This window comes from Vigna radiata, chromosome 8, assembly GCF_000741045.1.
Source record: "Vigna radiata var. radiata cultivar VC1973A chromosome 8, Vradiata_ver6, whole genome shotgun sequence".
NCBI classification, from domain to species: domain Eukaryota; kingdom Viridiplantae; phylum Streptophyta; class Magnoliopsida; order Fabales; family Fabaceae; genus Vigna; species Vigna radiata.
The window spans coordinates 33,957,229-33,985,223 of record NC_028358.1 but is presented as its reverse complement, the minus strand read 5'-3'; the positions used below and the strand labels follow the sequence as shown (position 1 = coordinate 33,985,223).

The following is a 27,995-nucleotide window of genomic DNA, read 5'->3' as shown; positions in this document are numbered from 1 at the left end:
GGTTTTACGAAGGTATTACTAATCTCGACTCGAAGAGGATCGCTGGTTAAAGGTTGGATACAACACCACCACACCAATGTAATGCAGAGATATAATAATTGAAGGACAAATTCTTCCAGAAGAAATCGATATCTCAATTATCACTTGAAATACAAGAAGAATGGGAGAAAGAATTTCTAGAAAAATAGAACAAAGAATTCCTGGGAAGAAGTAAAGATGAAAGCATGAAGATAAAAAAAAAAAGAATAAATAGGTTATGTGGGGGTGGGAGAATAAAATTATAAACTTTTATTTCTAAATATAAATTTTTGCTAAAGGATAATATTGGAAAAGAAAAAATAGAGCAAAGGGTAAAAATGGAATGGGGGGGTGGGGGTTGGAATTGGGGAGGTACTGGGAGTAACCCCAAATTCGTCGTTTGATTGCCATGAAAAGGTTTTGCTCCGAGCCCAAAAATAAAAAAATCACATTATGCCCTTAACTTAATAGTCCAACCCAAAATACAAGCAAACTTTTTTTAAAAAATTTTGGGGCTGAGATGCTCACACCCATGACACTTCATTCACTTTCTACCTTTGTCTCTCATTAGTCCTTTTTCTTTTACTAAGGTGTTAAGGTATAATCTAGAATTATGATTTAGACTTTAGGATGAATGATTTATTTATTTTCTAAAATGAGAAAAAAAATTAAAATAGGTTTAGACTTTTTGAATTTCGGTTACATATTAAAAGAATATTAGATCAAAGAAAAAAAATTGTAATTTTTTAATTAAATAAGTCATCCTGTTTAACCCACCAACATGTGGTGAGTCAAACTCAAATTTCTTGAATCAGATTAGATTGGTTAATTGAGTGATCAATCCATAATAAATTGAACGAATGATCCATTTTGACAACTTTATATCTAATTTTATATTTTCATTTTTTTTAATCTTTAATGTAAAGTTTCAAATGCTTATTTTCCACTCTTCATTTCATAATATAATGTTTCCAAATTCATAAAGAAAAAGTCGAATAAAATAAACTATAACAAATAGAACCATATCAAACCTTATCAAGTCATTTATTTCCTTTTAATTAACATTATTGTGCTATAAAATGTAAGTGATCATTTTTCTTTCATTCTTGATAGTAATTTTCTTGATAGTAATTTGATGAACTTTCCAATTTTTTTTCAAAATCTTTAAAGGTCAAAAGGAATGGAAAACACATGGACTATAATAATATGTGTAATAAATCTCTAGTTACCTTATATTTGCTTCAATAGTCACTTGCATTACACTTTTTTTTTCAACAAATTCCATAACTTCATCAAACATCTTAAATACTTTATCAACTAATTTTGAGATGTTAATCCAATGAATAAAAAAAAAATCCCTTCAAGACTATTCATCAATAAGTTATAAATAAAATTCCTTTTTTTTATCTATCTTTCCATCATACATAATCGTATAATATGTTCTCTTCCACTTTTCTTTAAACTTTTTTAGAAATTAAATTAATTTTGTTCAATACTTGTTTCAAAATAGGTATTTATAACCAACTCCACATTTTCCAATCATCTCACTCATTTTTATAAAAATTGGGTTTTTAATTACAAGAAATAAAATGCCACTTGTATAAAAAAATTCAACAAATTGAATATCAATTTCTTGGTTAGAGCCCTTTTTAATCATTTTTTATAGTTATTTGAAGGTTAAAAGCTCTTTTTGTCCCAGTTTTGGTTCGAAAAATTCGAAACGGTCTCCATATTTTTTTTTGTATTCAATTTGGTCCCAAAGAACGTAATTGGTGTTCAATTAAGTCCTTTTCTCTAACTCCGTTAAAATTGTTAACGGCAAGTTGTCCAACTAGGCAGTCAGAGAATGAAATGTTATTTATTTCCTTAATGAGGTGGACTTATTATTTTTGAAATTCTTTTCTGATATTAGGCTTATTATTTTCAAGGGTATTGATGTCTAAAGGGTTGATCGTGGTTTGGAAGGGAGATCTGCAAGATTGGGAAGAACATCAGTGAATGGTCCTAACACCATCCCATAGTCCAACGTTGCCAGAGATATCGCTGTTGGTCGTACCCATCAGCTCCTCCATTGTTGCAAACTTGTGCCACCACCATCAATTAAAATCCAAAAATGGAAGAACCAAGACCCCTAGCTCCAAATTTCAAAAAGAAAAAAAAGAACTCAAGTATAGGAAATCCCCAAAATCCAATTTGAAAACAAAGATTCCAACTCCTCCAACCCAACACATTCCTAATTTTAGAAACCCTAAAACCAAACCCCCCAAAAATTCCCAAATTCAGAAACCCTAAAACCAAACTCCCAAATTACAAGATCAAAACTCTCAACCTATAATTGTCAACCTGTAGAGAAGAAATAGAAACACAAGAACAACCTTAAATCACAAGCCAAGAATGAGCATAGAAAGCCTCAAAACTGCAATGCATCCTCCCCGTGAGCCCTGGCGCCGCGAAAAAGGAGTTCGCACCCTAGCCACCTGAACTCGCATCCCCAACGTGCAAAACCCCCCAATCAGAACCAAGAAAGATAAGAGAAAGGAAGCATTCACTCCTTGTGACGCGAACCAGAACTAAAACAAAAAGGTGAGTGCTTGTGCTCCCTTAATTTGGTTTGGCCGTGAAGGAAGACAACTCAAAATTGGGGAAAAAAATGTTGTGATTAGGGTCCTCTTCCAAGGGGATTAACTAAAACCTAGATAAGATAATTCTAATTTAAAATTTAATTAGGGTTTCACTTATTATAAATTTAATTTTTAATAATAGGATCTTAACTCTAATTAAGTCTTAATTATAATTAAAAGAGAATCCTAAATTTCTAATTAATCATATTTAAAAGGAAATCCTAATTCTTTTCAATCTCACTTTCAACATTACTAGGAGTACACGTAAGTAAATAAATGACATTTCATTTTCTGATTGCACACTTGGACAACTTGCTGTTAACAATTTTAACGGAGTTAGTGAAAAGGACTTAATTGAACACGAATTACAATTGAACACAAAAAAAAAAACATAGGAACCATTTCGAATTTTCTGAATCAAAACGGGGAGAAAAAGAGCTTTTAACCTTATTTGAACACCTTAATATTATCAATTCTTTCCTTTTTCTTTAAAACCAAATATACATTGTCTTTCTTTAACCCTTCCTTCATTTGATTTTCATTTATTATATTTAACCTTCTTTTCCTTAAAAAAAAAAAGGAAATAAAACATTTTAGGAATGTTCTTCATAAATGATGGAGTTAGGTGTTTTATCAACCATGTTGCACATGACGAAAGGAAAAAATCTTGTGTTTTGTTAATAAATATAGAAAATTAGAATTTCCCAACTTCAGTTTTCTTTCTTAATTGTGGAGAGAATTTCAATTGGTAGCGAAGTCGAATCTATTGTGTTGAAGAAAAGAGCAAGCATAGCTATGTCTCTCCTTAAATCTCCTCTGCCGTCGCTGCCATCTATTCAGGTTCATTATCTTATCTTCTTCCTCTCTTGTTCCGTTCCACCTCACTTCCTCATTTTCCTCTCGTTAATTCGATTCACAGTGCTGGAAATCGAAGCAAGAAGCTAGGTTATTGTCACATGGGCCAAGCATAGGAGGAATCAGCAGAACCATCCGTAGAAATGGGAAAAGGAATGGAAATGGGGTTAAAGCCTTTTTCTTTAATCCTGAACAAGATCCCATCGTCAAAGACGCTCTCAAGGTATGAGTGTCTGTTATTCTCACCATTCTTTTATAGCTCAGACTTATATAATATAATCTCATATGGCCTAATTCTGTGTTTTGATTAACTGTTACTGTTTCATGTCACGTGGCATAGCACGTATGAAATGAAAGAAAAAACTTTTCTTTTAAGTGAAATTTGTCTTTAAAATGAACAAGCAAAGGTGTATCTGCTTTTCAGATTTAATATGTTACGATCGAAATGTACTTTAAATTAAGTCAAGGTTCATCTGCAATTGACTTTAGAAATGTTTGTGACTGTGAGGAAGAGTGATACACTTCCTTAGTTAGACTTCAAAGATTTTTCGAACAAAGATAGAAGTATCTCTTAACACCATGAGTAGCCCTGTTAAATACGAATGGGATTTCAGACTGTGCTTACATTTTACTATCTAGTCTTATGATGAAGAGCCAACTGGTGCCGTACATACTAGGGAGACCAGGATATTGATGATCCTGCCACCTGGAATACAAGAACCTCTAGTGGAGCTTAATCCGAGTCATACGTTTGTTTTGGACTAGGAGTAGGTTGGGATATTTTTGCAAGTATATTGTTGCCTTGATTTTATGATAAATGGTTTTAAAACAAAATATTCATACAACAATTTGTACCGCGATATATTTTTGCAGGTCTCTCTCTTGTAAATCATATATTACATGTCATAATTATGAAAAGGGTTAGACACAAAAAGTAATGTATAAATTGTTTGTGTATTCGTATGTCTAATTTATATAGAGCTGAAGGCCAAATTATTAAGCTTTTCTTTTTGTTTGGGGGGAGGGAGTGAAAGATCCATTGATATTGTTGAATTTTGTGGTTTATTGGTGGGACTATATGGCATGATTGTAAAAAAGAACTGATATGCTATTCCAGATTTGTGTCATGTGACCTTTGCTTCCAACATAAGAAGTGAGGTTATACTTAACTGTTGCCCATAGTCTAAACACTTGTATCACTGGTTCGTAAACAAGTGAGTTGTCAATAGATAAGGCTCGTGGTGGGAGATTTTTGAAGCGAAGTGCTTATGGAGAAGTTTTCTCCAAATAGATCCATACACTTTATGCCTTCAAGAACATGCCTCCTGTGTTTGAGTAAATTTTATGACAGCTGAGATGCAATTTATGGTGAAAACGTCGAATTCCTGTTCAGTTCATGGGTAAATATTTTATTGATTTTCTGTTTTGTCCACAAAAAACCATACAGTAAAAAGTTGGTTTTATTTTTGCTGACTTGAAATAGACAGAGACCTTGTTACTTTGTTAAAACCTACGGCCAGTAATTTAAAAGCATTGATTAGCTGTAGTTTTCCTTGACTCTTGACATTTACTCGGCTGTTGTCGCAATACTGTAGAGTGAAAAAGCATTCTGTTGGCATCGAAAATTTTACTTGCTTTTAGCACCCTTTGTCATTGCTATAATTGCAGGAACCAGTGGCATTTTTGGGTGGAATATTTGCGGGTGTTTTAAGGCTAGATTTGAATGAGGACCCTCTCAAGGAATGGGTTACTAGGACTTTGGAAGCTGCAGGTATTAGCGAAGAAGAAGTGAATACAGAGGAGTCAACAACTGAGGCAGCTCCACTTGAGATTCAGATTGAATAACAATTACAATTGTTTCTTTATTATACAAATTTTATAAAACTTGCGTGGGATTATTATGCCCACATACCAATGGAAATTGGTTCAATTGGTCATGAATTATAATCTTTGGATTTACATATGTGAAATGGAGAACATCTCCTGTCTCTTGATTTTAGCATTTGAATTGGTGTGATAACTTTCTTGATTTGGTATCATAAGGTCTCTGTCTATTGTTATTATGCCAGCTAAATTTTATCCTCAAGCATTTTTTCAGAAACCAAATACAAACGATGCTTGACATTATCGATATTGACACCGTTTGTTTTAACCTGCTTTATCTTGATATAATGGTAAAGCAAGTTATTTAATCAGGTAGTTTAGTCTCAAACAGTTTGCTAAAGGTGTATTTAATTTATTGAGAATTCTGCGCACGAGGTCTTCATTTTAATAATTGTTATAGATACAAAATTTCTCAATACTTATGTCAGAGTCGGCCTCAGTTAATGGTATACTTTAGTAGTTGTGGCGAATAAACTTGTTTTATAATTCCTGATTGCGACGGGCATGCATTAGAAACTACCTCCCTAGGTTCGTAGTTATAGACACTATTTGTTTGGTTTTAAGGAACATCCTCAAACCCCAATTGAAGTCAACCAATAGTTGGTTAAGTTTTTGTTTAGACCTAATTGTATTTAGTTATATAACATAATGTCCTTTTTGTAAAGTGTGAAAAAGTAGCCTTAACGGGCAAGTAAGGTTTCCTTCACTGCAAAGCAAGTTTGAAAGAACGTCAATACGTCCATCTCCTCATTTGTGTCAAGAATTACCAGCTCTTGCCATGCATTTCTTATTGTGGAAATGATGATGCTTGCTGCTTAAAGCATTGTGGCAAAATCATGAAAGTGCAAAAATTCAAGAAGAATAACCATACAATTAAATAACACAACAATACAAAGGTTTGAAGTCTGTCAACCTGCATCTTTACAGATGTCATGGCCTAGTTGAAAGAAAATATAAAAAAACTCTTGTATCTGACGCAACACAATACAGCAGAGTCAATATGTAGATGAACTACCACTGATCTATTTTGGTAAATAACATGCCGTTTGTAGGTGAGGAAGGTAACCACACCACTGTACCTTTTGAAAGGCCCATCACTCCAATTTCCAATAGCATCTTTCATATTTAGAATTCGAAATAAGTGTGTATATAGGAGCAGCAACACGAGCTAGAAATAAAACTGTGCTTGCTATCACAAAATTTGAGAAAGAACAGCACTCGGTAAATCACTCCTACTCATGGCAGATCATCAGAGACTGAGGATCTACCCTATGGAAGGGGAAGCACCACCTCCCCCAACAACGCCACTGGTACCTCCAGGCTCGTTAAGATCAGAAAAGGGTGTCCCTTTACACCATCCACCACTGCTACGTTCTGTGCCAGCAGTATACTCTAAACCAGGGAAAAGAAGCTGTTGTTGCAAGTGCATGTGTTGGACAATAAGCTTGTTTGTTCTGCTCCTCATTATCCTGGCTGCAATTGTTGGAATCCTTTACCTAGTCTTCAAACCAAAACTTCCAGATTACTCAGTTGACACACTGAGGATAAGTGATCTGAGGCTTAACTTTGACATGAGTCTGTATGCAAAGTTTGATGTGAAGATCACAGCAAACAATCCAAACAAGAAGATTGGCATCTACTATGAAAAGGGTGGAAAGTTAAGTGTGTGGTACACAAACACAAGGCTTTGTGAAGGGTCACTGCCGCAGTTCTACCAAGGTCACCAGAACAAAACAGTGCTCGACGTGTCCTTGAGTGGTCAAGTGCAGTCTGGAAGCACCTTAATGGAGGCACTGCAACAGCAACAGCAGACAGGACGCATTCCATTGGATCTGAAGGTGCATGCACCAATCGCCATCAAACTTGGGAGGTTGAAGCTGATGAAGATCAGAGTCTTGGGAGAATGCCTGTTGGTGGTGGATAGCTTATCATCTAATAATCTCATAAGCATCAAGGCTAGCAACTGCAAATTCAGAATGAAACTTTGATTTCCATTCTGAGAGAGTTTTTGCCTTGCTTCATCTCGTTTGTTTGTATTCTTTTTTTCTTTTAAGATTGAAAGACTTTTGATTCTTTCATGGATATTTTGAGTTCTAGATTTTCGATACTCCATGTAACGAAACACCCCATGTTTCTATATCACCAGCTATTATCTCTGTATTTCTTTTCTTCTTCCTCTTTGAGAGTGTCTATCAGCATGGGGAGTCCATCAAAGATTTTTCATATTTCTTACACTACATTATTGCAGCAATTCATAGAATTTTTTTCTATCTTTTTATCTTATATCATTCCTGATTTTGACAGTATATCCGATTGTTTGATTTTGATGAAATGGATAGTCGTTTCAAGATTCTGTGATAAGAACGTCCGACAAATCACCGATTTAAGATAAAAAAAAAAAAAAAAAAAAAAAAAAAAAAAAAAAAAAAAAAAAAAAAAAAAAAACACATAGAAACACAGCATTGAATTAGTCAAATTTCCTCCAAATGAAGGAAGAGAAAAGAAAGTAAAAGAACTACAACATAAAATGTTACAAATATCATGAATATGTTTGGTATATTGAAGAGATTTTTAAAAGTCAGATAAATAATTAAATAAAATGGAAAAATTTTCGTTTGAAACTTGATTAAAAAATTTCAAAAATGGTCCACTAATGAATTTTTTTTTAAATATTTATATAAATATTAGAATTTAACCTTCGCAATGAAAGATTATGTGGTATTTTTTTACACAATACTCACATTTAATAAAGGAGATAACGTTAACCAATTTAAAAGTTATAAATGTATTCAAATTGCAAAAAAAAAAATAAGAATATCTAGTCGGTGTTCTTATTTAAAACGATCTCAATTGAATCTTAAATTTTATAAATTCATAACAATTAAGCTGTTTACGTTAAGTGGTTAGAAATGGCATCAAGAGCTACAAACGTGATGCACAATAAACAGGTTGATGCGAATGTTTTTATTAAGATTTAAATTATGATGATATATTAATTTGTGGTATTATACTTGAATGTATGGTATGAATTATGTTTGGACTGAATATAATATTGTGAATGGATGTTTGTGTGAATGTTTATGGTATACAACTAGGGTGGTGGACAGAAATAAGAAGATGATTCGAGTCATGGTGGTTTAATTATAAAATGGGGTTTTGATAAGTGAAACTTTGAAGTAATGATCTAATGAGAGAAATTGTGTTTTTGTAGCTGTTTAATGGTCATTTTAAACTTGTCTAGGCTCTTAGTTAAAGGAAATATAAGGTAAAATGAATTAGCAGTTGAAAATGTGGAGTTTTGTATGGTTTTATGTTCAATTTTAGGAGTTTTAACTAGTGAGATTTCAAATTAGAAGGTCTGGGCTAAAGGTGATGATATTTGTAATCTATGATTGGGTCTATTAGGACTTGTTCAAGTTGTTAGGCTGTAGAAACTAGGTGTATAAGGTGTAAATGAGTTTGGGTACTTTTGGAGGTGTCAAATGGATGGGTGCACCTAGTTTTGAGTCTAATAATCAAAAGAGTATCTTACTTTAAGTCTAAATGTTATTTTCCATCAATTATAGGGTGTAAGGAATCCACTTGATCATTAGAACAAAGCTCAAGTGCATCAAAAGCCATTTTCGAAGTGTGTTGTTTGCTATCATGGGGCTTGAGCGCCCCCTAAGCCCTTTTTTGCACAAGCTTTAGGCTTGAGCGTTCTTTTTTCAAGAAGTTTTTACCTGAACACCCCTGAGTGCCCCAGGCGTCCCATTCTAGTGAGTTTGGTACTTGGGCACCCCTTTTCAGGCACTGAGCGCCCCTTAGCTAGTTTTTTGTTTGACCTGTGTTTTCTTATGCATTGTTTTGAATCTTTTGATATATGTGAAATGGTTTAATGTGGATTTTGTTATGATACATAAAGTTGTGTATGTGTGTGTGTATTTGTATTGAATGGAAAGTTATGGAAATGAGTTTCAAGGAGGAACTTGTTGGTGGTTTCAAGTATTATAATTATGAATATAGGAAACTCGGTCTTTGGGTTCGTCATAACACTCTAATGGTCATTCATTCTCAAGTACAGAAAGATGAGGCATGTAATGAGAGTAGCATGAGGTCATAGTATAGGGACTTTACCTTGGCCTAAAATGAGTGATAACAGATTAACCTTATGTGGTAGCTTGGGGTAGACCAGTTGTTTCACCACTACAAGTGTATGAACTATCATAGTTCAATATTCATACTAAATTCAGAATGTCCAGTCCACGTCTTGGCATCTTTAGGATGTTTGGATTATAATATGTGATTTATGTTTCGTGCATGCAATGTTAATGTATTATATGAAGTGTTTTTGTATCATTAGCTTACCCTTATTTTTCTTTTTATCTGTCATGTATTTCTTTTCTCTTTGCAATGATCACCTTAACTGTTGTGAACTTAAGAAGAGAACATCTTTCTAGTTATTTCAACATAAAGTTGAGAGACATAAATAAGTTATGTTCTTAAAAAGTAAAATTTACTTCTCAAAGTCTCAAGTTCCTCCTAATATATGTATAGTTTTATTTTAATATTTTATACTATTAAAATGAAACGATACAAGTAAATCAAAATAAATAAAAATAAAAATATATATAAAAACTAAAATAAATAAATAAAATATTTGCTTTTTAGAATAACAAAATAAATAAATAAATAAAATATGAAATGATTAAAAAATTAATTTTTTAGACCTTCGTCCACAAAATTGAATAAGTATAATTGATAATATATTATAGGTTTAATACCTATTTTGGTCCCTCTTTTGGGAGGGTTTGTTCAAAGTGGTCCTCCCTTTTTTTTAAAAAGTTCACTTAAGTCCCAGCTTTTGCAAAAACTGAGCAAATAGGTCCTTTTTTGTAACGGCATTAACTTGATGATGTGGCATTGTTATGTGTTTTAAAAAAATAAAAAATTGTGACGTGTAAATTAAAATAGTTAGGGTTAAATTAAAAAATGAAATTGAGATAACCTAATTATTTAATTTTTTAATTTAAAAATTACAAGCACAGATAAACCCAAATTAAAACCCTAACCAAAATGATGGAATCAAAAATTTGTAGAGAGGATTCAAGAAACCTAAATCAAAACTCTTGTCCCGATGTCGCTAGAAAATCAATTCAAATCCCTAATTATTTACATGGAGACTGACAAAGCAGAAAGTAAGCCAAGCATTGAACGTGATCGTGGGGCTTTTCTCACAACAGAAAGTCTTCGGCTGAAAAACAGCTTCATACCCAGAATGGACTTCCCAGTTGTCTGCAAGGAAAATGCAACGCTGAAGCAAATAATGGAGCATACCACAGAGACTAACAGCAGTTTCAGCTTTCTGGGCAATGATGAGGAGCAAGTTACAGGTTTTCTCACATTGAGGGATATAATTCTGCAGTTTGCTCCACCACGTGTTAATTCAAAGTTGCCAGTTGAGGGATATACCCAGTTGCCATTCTCACCATGTGTTAATTCACATTGAGGGATATACCCAGTTGCCATTGCCACCAAGTTGCAGTTTACCCAGAATGTCGAACAATTCAAATCCCTAATTATTTACCTCAATTTCATTTTTTAATTTAATTCTAACTATTTTAATTTACACATTACAATTTTTTATTTTTTTTAAAACACATAATAATATCACATCATCATATATTAGTCACTTGCTCTGCCGTTAACAAAATTAACGCCATTACCAAAAAACAGTTATTTGCTCAAATTTTGCAAAAGTGAACATTTTAAAAAAGAAATGATCACTTTGAACAAACCCTCCCAAAAGGACCAAAATAGGTATTAAACCTATATTATATTAATTATAGGTTCAAAATATAATTTATGTATTTATTTTTTAAAATTACAAAATAGAATACGGGTATAAAACAAAAACAACACAGGTGAATTGAACAGTAGACACTGGGTCGGAGATCGGCTATTGCATTTGAAGGAGGTGATTTTGTGAGTGTGAAGAAAAGATTAGGGTTTTGTGTGCGTTTGTATAGAGTAGAAGAAGAAGAATTAGGGTTTTTGTGTGCATAAATACAGAGAGAAAGAGTAGAAGAAATTTTGATTGAGGGAAAAAATGGGTAGTGAAGAGGATTCGATCGAGCAAAGCGTTGCCTCCCGTCGCGAGAGACTGCTAGCTCTCAGAGCCGCTCAGGAGTTGTCCAGTGCTCCCGAACCAAAGGACAACGACGATGCCGAAGAAGAAGAAGATCAACAACAAGAGTGGGTACCTGTCTACCTTCGATGCCTTCTCTTTCTCTGATACTCAAAAAAACTCACGGTTCCTGAAATTGCGTTGCAGAATGAAGTTTCGTAACTACGTTCCTCATGACAAGAACCTCCAGGAAGGGAAGCTTGCCCCTGCGGTGCTCCCCAAGTTCGAAGACCCTGTCGATGTGCCTCCACCCGAACCTCAGGCTCAGGAGGTACTACTCTAGTGCGTACTCCATTGGTTAATCCGTCATTGCTTTTCTCTGTCTCTTTGTTTCGTAATATGTATTTTTTTATACAAAAATATTAGGATCCGTTTCTGAATATTGCTCCGAAGAAACCTAACTGGGACCTGCGGAGAGATGTGCAGAAGAAGTTTGATAAGCTGGAGAAGCGAACTCAGAAGGCTCTCTATCAGCTCATGGGTACGTTTACCCATGTCCTTATTTCTTAATTGTGTTGCTCGATGATAGGTATCTGCCGTATGGTGGTGAATGGTTATGGGTACTTTCCCCTAGTTTTGTTAATTTTTTATGACACCTTGTTTCATGACATGAATCTTTATGCCATCTGAAAATACTCTCCGATGGTTTTCCTTGCGAACTATTGATTAATGCTGGAAAGCTATGCTATCTGTCCCTCGAGTTTGCTTTTGGTTTCCTTGTTTCTTTTATTCGTGTCGTCAGGTTTGCCCAAAATGCTAAATTCCCGTTGACAGATTAACCAAATTGTTTGTGATGATATTTGAGTCATAGTGCTGTAAAACAAATGGTAACGTTTAATTTTGTTTTCTTTGCCTCAATTTGTTTTATTTTATTCGAAGTCACTGCTTCATTTAGGAAAGCATTTTTAGTTCACTGCTGGCTACTTCTTACTTGGCTCCTGTGGGTTGATATTTGGAAAAATGGTGGATCAGTTGGTGAGCAGTATGATAAGAGATTATTTCGTTCTCCTAAACTTGCTAAAGATTATGGAAGGGAATGACAGAAGGAAGAACAGAAATATAATTGATGTCTTTCTCTTCTTTTCCAAATAGGAAGACCCAAAGGTTTGTCGAGCAAGTTCTTGCCGCTGTGATGCCACTTGTGTGTCATGTAGGCAATTTATGCTAGTCAATCAAATAGAGTTAGTGTTTAGGACAAGGTGACATTTTTGCTAGGTACAAGTTTTTACTAAAACAAACAGAAGTTTTGGAAGTAGGACCGAATACTAAATATTTGTTGAGGCTAACTTAAAAGACTGAAATGGAAGTCCGTTCTGTCTCGATTAATTATATTTGGGTCTGAGGTTATCAAATCACAATTCAAATTGTTGGTAATCACCATTTAATTTTTGAATTGTGGTTGTTTCACTAAAGTAGCACTGTGTTAAAAACAATTTACCAAAAAACATTTAAACCACATAATACATGGTCAAATAGGTTGATGGTACGAAATGCAAGGTGGCATTCCATGTAGCAAAGCAAGGAGCCAAGTAGAATAGCACCTTCAATGAAAATGCAACAATGACACATGCATGTATTTGTTCAATGGTACACAATAGTATTAATCCAATCTTATATAATAAAATTGTCTTCTCTCTTGAGAATGAGGTACGCACCCAAATTAACCAGCAGAAAAATGAGTGACAACTCGATCAGGTGCAAACTACAACGATAATATTGTATTTTGTGTTACCTGACCTTTTCATTTCATTTCCCAAACCAGGGTCGAAACTCTTCTAGTGTGTTCCTTTTTGTTACTGTGCTTCGGCCAGCCCATTGACCCCAACCTGCTACTAACCCCTATTGCCTATTGATTTTTATTAATTTCCCGTAGTATATTTTTTCAATTTTAAAATAAAAAATCTATAGCTGACTCAATTAAGTGATTTCCGAACCTAAATGGATTAGGTTGGTTCAGTTCTGTTTGGATTTATTTTCCCCCTAACCTAATCGGAAAGGATGGCAGACAACCAACTAGGATACGTTGAGTGACTGCTTGAATTCTTCGCTTCAGAAAATTGATAACAAAGCTAGGGTGTAACCAAATAATGGGGCCTTAGTAGTGCTCCTTCAATCTCTTCTTACAATTTAAGGTTGAATATTTACTTTCTAGAAAAAATCATGAGTTGTTCAATTCATATCAATGATATAGAATAACGTCAACTCATGCACGTTTGCATGATTGAAAATCGTTTGTGACTCATCAAATGATATGTAATTATTAATTATTAGCTTTCTAAATCATATCAAATCATGCATTTGGAATCACAAACGGTAAGAATCTAATAACTTTGGCCTAAACAATAAATTAAGAATAATGATACTTTGACAACATTTTTCGACAATATTTTAACACTATTTATATGTCATTTTGTGATTGGTCCATGGTTTTTATAATTATTATTATTGATTGTGGAATTTTGGACTAATCACAGAATAACACGTAGATGTTGTTAAAATGTTGTCAAATATTATTATCCTAAAATTAATACAACAGATGTCTTATTACTCTAGGTGAAGTCAGGTTGGATACATAGATGACATGAGACACGGTCACAGGATGCCATCTAGGTACTGTGTGAATCTAGTATATGCAAATTTTATAGGGTCTTTCGTTTCCGCTGGCCAGAAATATGCAAATAATTTATCTATATTCTATTTAGTTGGATAAGAGAACTCTTTTTTTTTCTATTGTTTGTTAGTTTCATTGTAAACACTACTTCATCTGAATTACTTGTGTAGTCTTTGTGCCTTCTAATGAAATTTGGAGTCACTACAATGCTCTTTTTGGACAGTGGAACAAGAGAAGCAAAAACAATTGACTGAAGGAGATGATACAAATGGCACAGCAGAGTAGATTGCATTTTGTTACGGAAACTGAAAGATATCGAAGCAATATTTTGAGAACTCCTGTTCCATTTAAGCTTGTTATTAACGCATAAAGAATAGGAATCTGACACAGATTTAGCAGTCTATCGTGAATTTCGTATCATTCACTTCTCTTTCCATGAACAAGTTTGAGTATATTAGATCTGTTTGTAGAGGTAAATATCCCTGCGATTCTGATAGTTGTATCAATTAGTTTATACATAACACTACTCAAATATGGGAGATTTAATTTATTTTCCTCTTTTATGTTCCCTGGCCATTGTGGAAACGGGATTTTTTGACGATTGGGCAATAATATCCGTACCTCAATGTTCAGCATTGATCATTTTTTTAAAATATTATAAATATTTTCCCAAATAACCATAAATAGCCCGTTTAACTGTGTGTTGAGGAATGAGCTGGCGAGGACCTGATATATCGAGTGGCTATTCAATTTCTTTTTACCAATTGCTTTGAGAAATCGGTAATGCTAAATCAATTTCATAATGGTTTTGTTTTTTAAATTTACTAATGCTCAGTTGGGATGGTAAGATTTGGAGATGATTTGAGTGGATTTGAGGGTAATTTTTTTGTTATTTTTTTTAGTGGATTTGTGGGTAATTGAGAGTGGATTTAAGAGTGAGAATTAGTGTGGAATCAAATTCATGTGACAGATTTAAAAAATTTATTTAATTGATAGAAATTGAAGATTACTAAAATACCCTTAATAGTAAAAGTAATATAAAATTATAATGGTTAATACTATGTATAATTGTAAAAATTATTATAAGAAAAAAAATTTTAACATGAAAAAAATTGTCTTATTATTATTATTTTATTTTTTATTATTATTACTATTATTATTATTATTTATTATTATTATTATTATAAACAAATATATTTATGATACATTTATTATCATAGAGTAACTTTATATTGATTTGCTTTATTAAATTACAATAATCATTATGAATGAAAAATATTTTAACAATTGTTTTATTTGTCTTTTGTTTCCCTCACCATTACAGCTATGAACTTCATTTGCCACGTGCTGAGTTAAAAACATGCAAAAAAAATCCCAGGTGTGTGTTTGAGTGTTTCAAACATTTACATATGTTTCCCCTCTATGCAAAGTTAAGAACATTTTCCAGTATTTCATGCAAACAACAACAGAGGGCAATCAAAAACAATCACAACCAAAAACAAAAACACACAGAATGTCTTCGTATACCATGCTTGGGAACCAAATAAAAAGAAAAGGGAAGCGAATACAGGTTCCTATATTTTTCTTCTTAATCCTGGAACCGAATATGGGTTGCATGATCGAATACTCCTCTCTTCAAATCTCATTTTCAACTATTGCTTCTTCATCTTCTTCGTCTTCAAATATTCATATTCATCTTTAACCATCTTTTTCTTCATCTTCGTACGGACATCAACCTCATCTACATCTCTGCAACATTAAAAATAACAAAAATAAAACCAAAATATACACTTGAAATCGAAGGGAAAATAAGACCTTTTATATTCAATCCACTCAAATCTCTTCACATCTGCGAGTGACCGAAAATTCATCCATCCCACCATTGTCGCTTTTCATCGCTTTTCCTCTCAAGCGAACATGAAAGAGAACAGTTAAATCTGTTCATGCAAACACACGCTAGATGATTATCAACAACTTTAAATAATTAAAATTGATTGCAATAATTTCTAATTGTTTTTAAGAACGAGATTTGATATTTTTGAGTAAGCTTTTCTTATTGATTGATTTCTGTAAACAATTGTAAGTGTACTTGTATAGTTATTTAATTACGTATTTTTTCGTAGAAAATGCATTAAATTGAGTAATTAAATAACTCACAAATATTATTCAATTTTTAAATTAAATACCAAATTAAAATAATACTTTTTATGGCAGAGTAAAATATTATATTTTAATTATGAAAATATTAATAGTATTAAAGCTTAATACTTTTCTCTATTATAAAAAAAATATTTTAATTTTACTTTAAATACTAATTAATAAAAGTGCGTTTTTTTATTTACTTTAAATACTATTTCTCTAAGCAATTGTTTTAAAAACTATAGTACCTTATTCAGAAATCGCTGCTTCACACACAGATTTTCAAGTCCACAATGAAACGGGATATTCGCGTATATAATGTGGCAAATGGGGTAAATATTTATTAAAGATGGGATTTTTGAGAAAGTAGAAATATGATAAAATCTTATTCAGCCTGTCAAAAAAGTTTACAAACAAAATACACGGTACATTGGATTAAAAGGCAGTTTTTTTTTTTTTTTTCTGAAAGTTGTAACACCTTCAAAGGTATAGCTCAAACTCAATGACTATATTGAAGGCATATACAAGAGTATAGTTTTCTTAGCATCAGATGGCCAATAAAATAACGTTGCATTTAGAAAATAACGTGACAAAATGAGCTACAACTTATAAGGTTGAATTAAATCTAAAAAAGTTCAGCTTCGAAATTGTTATATTTCTATTCTTATTTCATATATATATATATATATATATATATATTTTAAAATAATACTGATCAAAATAACGCATATACCTGGTGGGCTTGATAGACATGGCACACCAATAATGTTTGATAAAATGTCAAGAATGCTATTAACGTATCTAGATCACCTTAGCACGTCATAAATTCTCTTTGATTAAAAATTCTTTCGAATTTTAACACAACCTTAAGGTAACCATATTTTCTCTGCAATGCACAAGTCTATACACACAATCACTTGTACAACCTTGTTTGACAAATGGAGGATTTGACTGATTTGATGCATAACCAAAACAGTAACGATCATATTATTTGGGGTATTGGCAAGGAAACCCCTTTTTTTTTTTTTCCTAAAGTGAACAATTTACATTAACCCAACTTGAAGCTCTATTTCCACTTGCAGGCCTTCTTTTTTCAAATATTGTGGAGGAGGGAATCAATTTATGGAGAAAAAACGAGGGAAAAGGTAGTCACAATCGGAAATAGTTAATTTTCAACTATTGACAAAGCATTGGAAAATCACCCTTTTGAGCTTCAAGTTGATTGGCATCCTTTTTTCTGATAAGCTGACATCTGAGATCTGCAAATTTATATGGTTTAATCAATTTTCATTTGTCATCATCCATTGAGATTATTTGTGGCACCACTTTGTCCCCCTTTCACATTTTCTGTTCTCCAAGAGGAATCAACCTGAGGAAGTTGATATTCATCTGGTTTTAAAGCCAAGGCAAAATCAGGCAATGTTGGTGCTGTTTCCATGATTCTGTAATAAACATTGACACAAAACGCATCATTTTATCAGTCATCTACTTCACTTTTCACTAACCAAGAATCATTACCAACTATGAAATTCCATTTATGCAACAATTTACTTATGCACTAAAGTTTACCTCTCATAGGTATACAGATCACGGTTTACTCGCACCTTGCTTGAAGTATCCTTTGGAATTTTCTCAAAAAGATATTTCATTGTCCCCCAAAGTGGTGGATTTCTGCACCATGACTGCCAGTTAGATGGACCATGAAAAATAATACTACAGCCAAAAATGATTTTCTCTTTTAACAGAAAGTTCAAATAAATTCATACTAGGCATAGCTGCCATTATATGAAGATTTTATTAAAAAAAAGGAAAAAAATAACATGGAGAATTACACCAAATCTATGATAAAATTACTTCGCACTTATAAGAAAACTACTTTGAACTCCATACATCAGGTAAAAGTCAAATTTCTCATCACATTAAAAAATTTATCATTAACCAATCCTTTTACATTCCAAATAAGGCCTTTTAATTTTTAGAAGTTATTGCTTTGGAGAATTTAGTGTTAGTCTTCTTTAGCCTATTCCTACTAGGTTTTCTTATAGTTTGAAAGATGAATGAATCAACACCCTGGCATGACATCTTAGTGATTAGGTCCATCTCGTAAAATTCACCGCATATTCATTCAAAAAAATGGGATAAACACAGTTAAGGATGCTAACATTTTATATATCAGACATGACTCGTGATTTAAATATTGGCTCAAGGAGGTTCTAAAATTAGTATAACTCTTTTTTTCTGAAGATAACATAAGATAACAGTATAAAACAAATCAGTTTCTTTTAAGGGAATGTTGTGAATAACCTTGACAATGGGGGTGCTGCATGAAAGGCTTCACACAGCTTCTTGCTTTCTTTGAAATACTCATCAGCAGCTTGTAAAGCAGCTACGGCCATTCCATGAGATTTCTCCGTGTTTCCCTCATCAAGAATCAATCCATGGTAATAATATGCTGCAGCCTAGAAATCATTACAATATACATATAAATAACTTCACATCACTTGCTTATGCCAAAGGCATCTTCTTTGCTTGTTCCTAAACTGTGCATGAGTATGCTAAAATCAAAAGAAACACCATATACAAAAGTAGCTGTGCCGTTCAAGGTTTCATTAAGTAAGATTAAGAGCATAAAATATAAAAATGAATCAAATAGCTTCAACTGCATTTATAAGCACAAGGCAGCCAGTAACCACAAAATTCCACTCTAGTTTTACTATATAAAGAAATTCACAATAATAAAATAGGAAGATACAAATAACTGCGGAGAAAAAACACAAACCTTTGCCTCAACATACTTCCATTTCACAAAGAGACGATGTTTTTCACCCCAACCATTTGCTAATGGAAGGTTCGTAATATTATCTTGAGCCTGCAAAATGAAAAGCGTGAATAAAGTTATGTATGCTGGTAAATGCACTCACGTTAGCAAACTAATGAACACATATGATATGCATACTCATACTGGGTATAAAGAATTAAAACAAAAATTTGTCTAAGGGAAAAAATGCTATTGTTCCAGAACCAAGAGAAACATGTTGGAGATGCCATCAGAAATTGGGTATGGAAGAAAAAGAATAAAAGATAAATTGAGAATGAACAGTTGCAGGTTAGTTACTTGGCTTTGAAATTCTTTTAGAAAGAAATCAACAAATTTATCAACGGAACAGGATCTATGCTAAGAGAACGTACACAATGCAAAACCAGAAAAGAAATTGTTCCACAGGACACAATGATATTCACTACATTTAAGAGTTGTACAGTTAAAAGAACTTGTATTTGAATTTGAATTTATATAGAAAATGTCACATGCTCATATACAACTCCTAGGTTCTAGCATTCTTTACACACCTCACCCCACCCTGGAAAAAAGGAAAGAGAAATTTGTATGGACTGTTCAAATATAAAATGCACCAGCAATAAAATGAAGGTTCCCATAACTCCATTAGATATGTCAATGAATATTTGAAATGCATTAATTAGAGCAATTGAAAACTCTGCATTTGTACCTGCTGCCAATATTTCACCATCTCACATGCAAGTCTACGCTTCACTGCGAGAGTGGCTTTGGTACTATCAATTGCCATTCCAAGTTGGATATCTACACCCTATTAAAACAGAAAAATAAACAAGTATACCCAAAATATATATGAGATAGAGAGTGTGGGAAAGGTATCTAAATCTATATATTGAACCCCTTCTCGGGTCTTCTATGCAGTATTGTTAATGTTTTACATGGCATTTACCCCCAGGTAGGAGAGTCATATATACTCAACTACGGTTTTGAATTACACAAATTCTTAAATGGAAAAATGCATCTTTAGATCTAAAACTTTTAATCAAATATGGTAATTAATACAAAATCCAAAGCAATTTACAAAATGAATTCAATTGAAATGATAGCAACCCTCAGGGATTTACACAATGATTGTAATCACAAATCACAATGTCCCCCTTATTGTCCGTTGTTAGCTTTAAATTTCACCCTCAATTCATAAAATTTTATATTATGATTTATATATCATTTGACCTAAGAGTTGACTTGAAATTTGAGGCAAATACTAATGACAAACATTTCTTTCTCTACCATTTACCACTAGACTAAAAACTATAATTTATAGTCACACAATAAGAACATAGTGACTCGAACACCATCATTTAATTAAGATTTGGTCTACCTAACCTCCATCACAAAACATCGGATACACCCAGTAACAATAAATATCTCCTTCAACAATTGCCCTCCTAAAAATCAAACTCTTTGATTATTACTCCTTTATTTTCACCTTTGTCAATTCATTCTCCTAGATTATGGCAACAAAGGCATGAACTAATATACTGAAAAGTCAAACACATGGTTCTCAGATTCGATTACTCAACATAAGAACTCTGTCTATTACTCTTCTACAAGCTTAAAATGAAATATTTTCTGTTACTAGCCTTACTATGAGCAAATTTATACGTATCCTTTCTCAATATTTCTGTAAGCTTTTTGAAGAGGAAATGTCTGAAATCTGCTCGACCAAAAACTTTTGAATGGCCCACCTATGTGGAAGATTAAATTGAAGAATAATAACAGACTTTAAGTGAAAAAAGCATCTGTCAAGCACAGAATTTTTAATTGAACCTCTATTTGAATGGTGCTCAAATTGTTGGCAAATGTGTCTTACTCTAAGCAAGAACAGATTATCTTGGGCCCATAACCCCTTTTTTCTCTGATTACAATGGCAGTTTTATCTTCATAAAAGAAAAGAATAGAAAAATACAGGAAGCATAAAACTAGTCTTATAATATTTGGTCATTAATTCTATTATTTTCTCATTGCATCATCTAATACAACAAGGTTGTTTGTCGTTGTATTCTCTTTACATCAAGCATAACAATTCCCGTGACATGTCACTATTATTCACTAGAAGAAAAACTCAAGCATTGTAGCATTGTTATTAAGTAATGCAGTCTAGCAAACTTAAACATAAAGCAAATGATTTGAGCAATTTTATGATAGATGTCAGCATTATAAAAATAGTAAACGTTTATGTATTCTCACCAAATAGCCGAAGCTTCTAGGTTAGTTGGTTTAAAATAAGATATTTGTTGACAATCCCATATCAACTAGAGATATACAAAAGGATGCAAATCTCACCCCACAACTCAACTGTGAGATTTAGTTAGGCCTAAAACCTATACTTTATAAGATGGTATCTTAGCTTATCCAAGCAAAGTTTGTTAGACATATCATGTCACCCACTATCGATCACCCATGTTCAATCCTTGGTGTAACAAGGTGTTTTGCAAGATTAAGTTAAACCTAAAACTCACACTTCCCAAGAATATCTAAGCCCTATCCCACCTAAGATGATGGTGCACTCACATATGTCAAGTCTAGCAAACTTCACACCTCATATTTCAAGTTTATGACATCAAGAATGTTCCAATTCCTTACTTAAGCAAGCTTTGGCGGTTAAGTCAAGCATACTCCATTCTTAAGGCCAAATTAGTTTGTGGGGAAGTATCAAAGTCTTAGTTTGTGAGTAAGTAGTCTACTTTGAGCAGACATTCCCATATTCTTCTAATATAAAGCAAATTTCAATACAAGATAGACTAGAGTAAGAGATTTTAAAAGTACAAAAAACATTAATGAGCCTCCTTCAAACAACATAAGCATTTTAAGTAGTGGATTTGTGATTTAATATTAGAGCTTATTTGATGTTAGGCTACCATCAAATATCCACTCTTGAAAACTCCACATCCCAGATGTCCAACTTTGTATATAATGGGAATGTATTAAGATTCCAAACTGTCCCAGAAAATGCCTAAAAGACAAAGGATCTTTTATAATGACTTGGGCAATCCTTTCTTTTGAGCTATATTTGGATTGAGTTAGGCCTGGTCCATTCCCGATTTTAATAGCAAATGTATAAATAACTTCGCAAAGCTAATTCCATTAATCATTTCTTGAAAATGCAACATAACTTCGCAAAAGAATGATGGATAAGAAGATTGGCTCCATAAATATTTACAACATTCAAGAAACATCGATTACTGTAATGGTTTTCAGTTCATAATTCTTTTACGGGGCAAAAACTATAATACCTGCCCCAATGCTTGCAAACAAAGTGCTCGGAGAACTCCTTCTGCAAGGTCTACTGGTAAATTTCTCCTATAATCAAATTAACAGTGAGAAGAGTGATAAAAAGAAAATAAAAATAAAGATGGTTGTTTAGATTCCAAAAAACTGTGAAGTCAACTGATGGTATTACATGTGTACAAACCTGAGTTCGGCAGGCAACTGTGGAAGAACATGCCTTACAGCACAATCAAGATACCCAGCTGCCTTTAGGAAGATATCAACAGAAGCTCGTCTGCTTTCTGTCAGTAAATAACCAAAAGTTCAAACTTCCCAATAGGAATAGTATACATAAAGGTATCTATGAAGCAGTATCATTAGAAACAGAGCATTGCAGCATATAAGACGATTAAAAATTTGTTTCCATTTAATCAGCTAACACAATATATAGTGAACATGTGAAAAAAATTACAGGAAATTTTGTAATATTCTGTCAATAAGATGATGAAATTTCCATGCCAAATTATGATAACTAGACATGAACACTAAGAACTGCAATGAACTATTTACTGCATAGGCTATGAAAAAACAAGACAGAACAAAAAAAAGAAAGAGAATTATCTTTCGTCAAACTTCAAATAGAAACTGATAAATTAGTAAACACTAGTCATTAAAGAATAAGATTCCATGTAACCACAAAATCAAACACACAAAGCAGAAACAAGATTAACAGAAAACCACAAGATATTCTACTGGTGTTCCCAATTGGAATTATTTTTATCCAATGTATTTTGGTTGTTTGATGTAAAAACCAATAAGATTACCAGGCAAGTTACAAGGAGTATGTTGACATGTGCCAAAAAAAAACTTAATACCTTCTGATACTTTTGGCTGATGACCATCAGCGGTCGCTCTGGGAAGAAGTAATAAATTGGCTTGTGATAATGATAGCGTAGCCATCAAGTGCAAAACTGACAACACCTCATACCAGGCATTTGACATGGCTGTTTCCTGGGAAAAAGCAGTTGCACCAGCAAACAAACAAAAAGTGGAGCAGATAGAAAAATATCAGCATTATATTGTATACAGGTAAACATACAAATCAAAGCAGAAACACATGAATTAAAAAAGTAGGGATTACCTCTGCATCATCCTCTTGATTCACCCAACCAAACTGTATTTTGTATTGTAAATGGCTTCCTGCATAATAAAGATAAGCGATTAATCAGGACAAGTTGTGGAGAGAACATTCATCAAGTATGAATAGGCTAAAACATGTTTTACCATTTTCGACTAATCCCAAAAGTACTGGCAAGTAGTCTTCAAGAGCCTGCTGAAGATCAGCCAATGTTGAACCTCCTGAGGATGAAATTGTGTGATGCATCATTAAATTTGAGCAACTCATTCACTATAAAATGATTCATCCTTGCTAGCACTAACCATGTTGGGTGGCACTTTTCCTTTTTGTTCTTGTAATTGTAGGCCCTTCTTGACCAGCCATTACAACTATACGAGTTCTAAGCGCAGACAGGCGTTCCACTATATTCTTGGACAAGTAATCACCAAGTGACAGGGCAAAATCAACAGGTTTAGGAATTCTTAGACCGGGAACATACACAGAAACCTCCCCAATACTCCCTGGTCTTCTTCTATTCCCACTAGAATCCTTTGGAGTGGAGACGAAGCAGCCCATATCCTGAGTACTATACCAGCTGATACAGAAAAAGACACAGTGAATCACCACCAAAAAATTAGTGTTTCTGTGCACACAACGAGTTTCTATTGTCTCTGACATTAAGAGACAGAGAGATACAAGTATCAGTCTCAGATTTATTCGCGAAACAAAGATGACTGTTCATCAATCAAAGTTCAAAAAGCTTAGAGAATACTCAAAACTTAGAGGTAAACTACCAGTAAAAAGCCATTAACATGAGTAATTAAATGTCAACCAACAAATAAGTGGTAGTAGGTTACTCACGAGCGGCAGTACATTTTAAGCTGTACCAGGGCTCTCCAATATTATTTTAAAACTGACATATACTTTATTTGACAGCATTGAGTTTTTTTATTAGGCAATTTTCAGCAGCAATAATGATTCTGATTTCTTTATTTATTTTCCTCATTCCATAATCATAACTCGTAATAAAAAATAAGCACCAAGGATTTATCCAACTAACCTTGTCGTATGCCCTGGCAGTTCACTCTTCACTGGTCAGGTCAAAAGTTCTACTATTATCTGTTTCAAAAATTCACAGGGAGAAACGTGAGGTTGAGGAAAAAAAAATATAGACATAAAAGCAACTAGATCACAAGAACGGCATGAGACACGACAAGTGTGGTCCGTGCCAATTCTTGATTGGGATGACAAGGGAAAGGTTTCAAAAGATTGCAATAGGCTTGAATAGTGAATTGGTGATAGTAAAAACTAAAGGTAACAGTCCCCCCGTGCACCTCGTTACACCAACAACACAAACCCAACATAAGCAACAACCCGCATGAGAACTTCCTCAGGGTAAAGAAACTTCAAGGAAAAAGTTTCCGCTCATAAAATTGGAGAAGATAGCAGGAGAAAAGTTTGCAAAAAGTGAGAATCATGAGTTAAGTAAGGGGTTTCCAAAGAAATCCAAACAAGCAACAATTGCAGAAACGCAAAGGAACATTGGCATTTTTTATATCTCTTTCTTGCACTAATTGATGTCCTGTCACAGCTTCACACCACTGTCACTAAAGCCACCGATAAATCAGGAAAACAGTAATGACAAAAATAAAAGCTCCAGAGATCGAAACTTTTTTAAACAAACCAGAAAAATGCACCATTGGATTAATGAAAATCACATAAAACCTTGGATTTCAGAATTTATATTAACACCACACCTACCCACCACCCAAAAAAAAAAAACTTTGTCCGAATTCATTCCAACACACAAGTTGAACTAATTTTCCAACATGATACAATCCCCAACCCAGAAAAAAGCACTTGTTTCAACAAACCCCCCACCTGTATTCATCATTTCCGAAGAAAAAAAGATCCACCATGATATCCTATTCAAAATCGCATGCTGCTAATGAGTCTTACCATGAACAACTACAGTGGCATCAATTGGGCAAAGCAGAGTGAGACACCCAATTGCAACCCAATTAAGAATCAAAGGAACCCTAAAAAAGCAGAGAACTTTTAGAGGTGCACAGAAGCAGAAATTAAACTTGAAAAGAATGTGATCCTTAGCGATTCCTTCAGAGAGACGAACAGAGACAAAGACAGATACAGAGACAGAGACAGAGACAGAGACAGAGTCTTCTTCTATCTTTGAGAACAAAATTACAAATATATTTTAATTATTGTGGAACATTGGGATATTGCTTGTTTTTATTCATGCATAGCAATAACATAATAAGAATATGATGTATGTGTGTCTGTACGACACTGCCTACGATGTTGTAAGTTGTAAACAGCCACAACTACAAAATGGAATTAGCATTAACATTAGAATTAGAATTAGCATTAGCATTAGGTGGCTTTATATATTATTGTTAATTACTGAGATTAATATATTAGTTCCAATTGCGTTTAAATGGCGCACATTTTGGAAAAACCACGTCTTTTTGAAGCCTCATTGATTCTCAGTTCTACTTTGTGCTGTGCCAAGCTGGTTTTACTCCTTCCTTTTTCTTTTTTCTTTTTTTCCATTCCACCTACCTTTTTAGATTAGCTTTGTGTTAAGATTTAAACTGATGACGAAAATGAATAAAATAAAATAGTTATATGATTTTTTAAAAATTATAAAATACTTTTATATTTTAAAATAATAAATTGTTTGATTTTGTCCTGAGTGAGTGCCAAGTGACCAACACTGGCAATTCCTACAGTATACACACAAAGAGATTGCTTGCCGTCTCAGTCTTTTTTCATTTTTTCCCTTCTAGAAATAAATATTAAATATTAAATAATTAATATAAAAACTGCAAGTGGGTATTACATAGGAAGATTAGGTGTGCAGAAATTTGAACTGCATGCAAGAGTGATGTCATCACAAAATCAAGAGCAACCCTCGTTTATTTCCAATACCTAATTTCTTTAATTTTTTTTTTCATTTTTCAACATGGCTTGCTATTTTCTTCTTGAATGGTATTATTAAGTTAAACTATAAACTTATGATTATTCTAATATAATTTGCGAAGATTAGTTAGTAAAATTTTGTTAAAGTGCCTAAATTATGCCATGTTTTTAGACGGTCCACATTGTTTCTTTAATCAATTATATTTGGTTTTATTATGTCTCTTTTAAAGTATATAGTTCGTGTTCTTTAGATATTAATTTTCTCTTCTTTATCTATGAATTAATGAAAGCATTGTTCACTCCTCTTCCCAATTACTTAAGTCACATGTTATATAAATATGACTTTTATTAATAATTTTTGTTGATAACTATATTTTACGTTTATGTTTTTTAATATTAGAGTTAATTATCTTGACTATTGATCGATCGGTCATATTCTTTGATATTTCGATCCTAGTGGTGGTTGTGAGGTTTGTAATGGGATAAGTGGCACTCGTCGTTCAAGTAGTTTATGGATACTTACGATCACATCCTCCCTCAAACAAAGGATCTCCTTCCTTTTTTGTTGAAGTCTTTTTATCCTCAAGTACACCATAATAACACTGAGCATCTAGACTCTCTATCAAGGAGGGGGTTCACTAGGGAGACACAAACACTAATGAAATATGAGTCTAGCCACATAAGGAATTGATACAATTCTCTATCCAAAACCTTAAGGCAATGGATTAATGGATCTTTTATTTTTCTATAGTGCTCTACTTTCTCATTTTTATCCAATGTGAAACTTGGACTAATACCATTACAAACCCCTTCGCCAATCATTTCACGCTCGGGCTTATGTATCGTATGACTGTTCAATCAACCATAAACAATTAGCTATTATTATAGACGCACGAATAAATCACTATTAGGACTGAATAGTTGAGAAATCAGATTGATCAATCAATGGTCAAGGTAATTAATTATAATGCTAAACAACTTAAAGAATTACTAAAAAAAAATATATGATTTATCTACATATTATTACATAGGGATTAAAAAATTTACCTATATAGATATTTTCTATATAAAATTTGTATGTCGTTTTAGAATGGAAATTTTGTCAAAAATAAATAGGTATATAAAATCTGTAGACAAGTGAAACAAAATTTATCTACCAATTTTACATACTAATTTTGAAATAATTAAAAATAAAAATAATAATTAATAATTAATTATTTAGAATAAAAGTCGAGAAACTTGTATCGTACCATTGATTTATTAGTTGTTTTTTAATCTGTATTAATTCCTCACTTTGAAAATTATATATATATATATATATATATATATATATATATATATATATATATATATATATATATAATCTTGAAAAGTTGCAAAGCAAAAAATGATGATTGTAAATTGAAATCGACTAAGAAAGAAAAATATGTTCACAAATATGCACTTTTAGTTTGTGACGTAGTACACCATCACATCAGTCCTTAATTAAGCTTAATGTTCATTGATTTGTATTTTTGGGTAAACCTTGTTTCCTTTTCTAGGCCAAACAGCATTGTGCTGTCGTGTTGATATTTTAACTA

General features: G+C 32.9%; 4 protein-coding genes across 5 annotated transcripts; 3 read left to right on the top strand and 1 right to left on the bottom strand.

The window, feature by feature from the left end:
• The first annotated feature begins 3,283 nt into the window (after window positions 1-3,283).
• Window positions 3,284-5,554, top strand: LOC106771040 (UPF0426 protein At1g28150, chloroplastic). The gene is made up of 3 exons (XM_014656920.2): window positions 3,284-3,479; window positions 3,559-3,717; window positions 5,163-5,554. Exons 1-3 carry the CDS (start codon window positions 3,435-3,437, stop codon window positions 5,337-5,339), a joined length of 381 nt encoding a protein of 126 aa, XP_014512406.1. The 5' UTR covers window positions 3,284-3,434; the 3' UTR covers window positions 5,340-5,554.
• Window positions 5,555-6,203: 649 nt separating this feature from the next.
• On the top strand, window positions 6,204-7,620 carry LOC106771476 (NDR1/HIN1-like protein 6). Its single transcript, XM_014657465.2, has one exon. It carries the CDS (start codon window positions 6,617-6,619, stop codon window positions 7,364-7,366), a length of 750 nt encoding a protein of 249 aa, XP_014512951.1. The 5' UTR covers window positions 6,204-6,616; the 3' UTR covers window positions 7,367-7,620.
• A 3,690-nt stretch (window positions 7,621-11,310) lies between these two features.
• LOC106769799 (coiled-coil domain-containing protein 12) lies at window positions 11,311-14,723 on the top strand. 2 transcript variants are annotated; one of them, XM_022785268.1, is made up of 5 exons: window positions 11,311-11,612; window positions 11,692-11,815; window positions 11,911-12,025; window positions 14,098-14,154; window positions 14,379-14,723. In XM_022785268.1, exons 1-4 carry the CDS (start codon window positions 11,467-11,469, stop codon window positions 14,118-14,120), a joined length of 408 nt encoding a protein of 135 aa, XP_022640989.1. In that variant the 5' UTR covers window positions 11,311-11,466; the 3' UTR covers window positions 14,121-14,154; window positions 14,379-14,723. The 2 variants fall into 2 exon arrangements, with proteins under 2 accessions (XP_022640989.1, XP_014511049.1); XM_014655563.2 differs by lacking the exon at window positions 14,098-14,154.
• Window positions 14,724-17,174: 2,451 nt separating this feature from the next.
• LOC106772657 lies at window positions 17,175-25,729 on the bottom strand. Its single transcript, XM_014659196.2, has 13 exons — window positions 25,435-25,729; window positions 24,536-24,594; window positions 23,799-24,070; window positions 23,643-23,717; window positions 23,500-23,558; window positions 23,234-23,369; window positions 22,564-22,660; window positions 22,385-22,451; window positions 19,801-19,899; window positions 19,074-19,163; window positions 18,599-18,753; window positions 17,864-17,965; window positions 17,175-17,736 (listed from the first exon to the last, which is right to left on the bottom strand). The coding sequence occupies exons 3-13, from the start codon at window positions 24,049-24,051 to the stop codon at window positions 17,592-17,594; spliced, it is 1,278 nt and encodes a 425-aa protein (XP_014514682.1). The 5' UTR covers window positions 24,052-24,070; window positions 24,536-24,594; window positions 25,435-25,729; the 3' UTR covers window positions 17,175-17,591.
• Between the last annotated feature and the right edge of the window lie 2,266 nt (window positions 25,730-27,995).

Bases quoted from the DNA above. Each gene is read 5' to 3' on its own strand.
- LOC106772657 (XM_014659196.2), bottom strand. From the start codon at position 24,051: ATGGGCTGCTTCGTCTCCACTCCAAAGGATTCTAGTGGGAATAGAAGA. The intron at 23,718-23,798 runs GTTAGTGCTAGC...TTTCATCCTCAG, and splicing joins GAAAAGTGCCACCCAACATG to GAGGTTCAACATTGGCTGAT. The intron at 22,452-22,563 runs GTTTGTACACAT...ATTTGATTATAG, and splicing joins CAGTTGCCTGCCGAACTCAG to GAGAAATTTACCAGTAGACC.
- LOC106769799 (XM_014655563.2), top strand. From the start codon at position 11,467: ATGGGTAGTGAAGAGGATTCGATCGAGCAAAGCGTTGCCTCCCGTCGC. The intron at 11,816-11,910 runs GTACTACTCTAG...CAAAAATATTAG, and splicing joins CCGAACCTCAGGCTCAGGAG to GATCCGTTTCTGAATATTGC. The intron at 12,026-14,378 runs GTACGTTTACCC...CTTTTTGGACAG, and splicing joins GGCTCTCTATCAGCTCATGG to TGGAACAAGAGAAGCAAAAA.
- LOC106771040 (XM_014656920.2), top strand. From the start codon at position 3,435: ATGTCTCTCCTTAAATCTCCTCTGCCGTCGCTGCCATCTATTCAG. The intron at 3,480-3,558 runs GTTCATTATCTT...TTCGATTCACAG, and splicing joins CGTCGCTGCCATCTATTCAG to TGCTGGAAATCGAAGCAAGA. The intron at 3,718-5,162 runs GTATGAGTGTCT...CTATAATTGCAG, and splicing joins TCGTCAAAGACGCTCTCAAG to GAACCAGTGGCATTTTTGGG.
- LOC106771476 (XM_014657465.2), top strand. From the start codon at position 6,617: ATGGCAGATCATCAGAGACTGAGGATCTACCCTATGGAAGGGGAAGCA.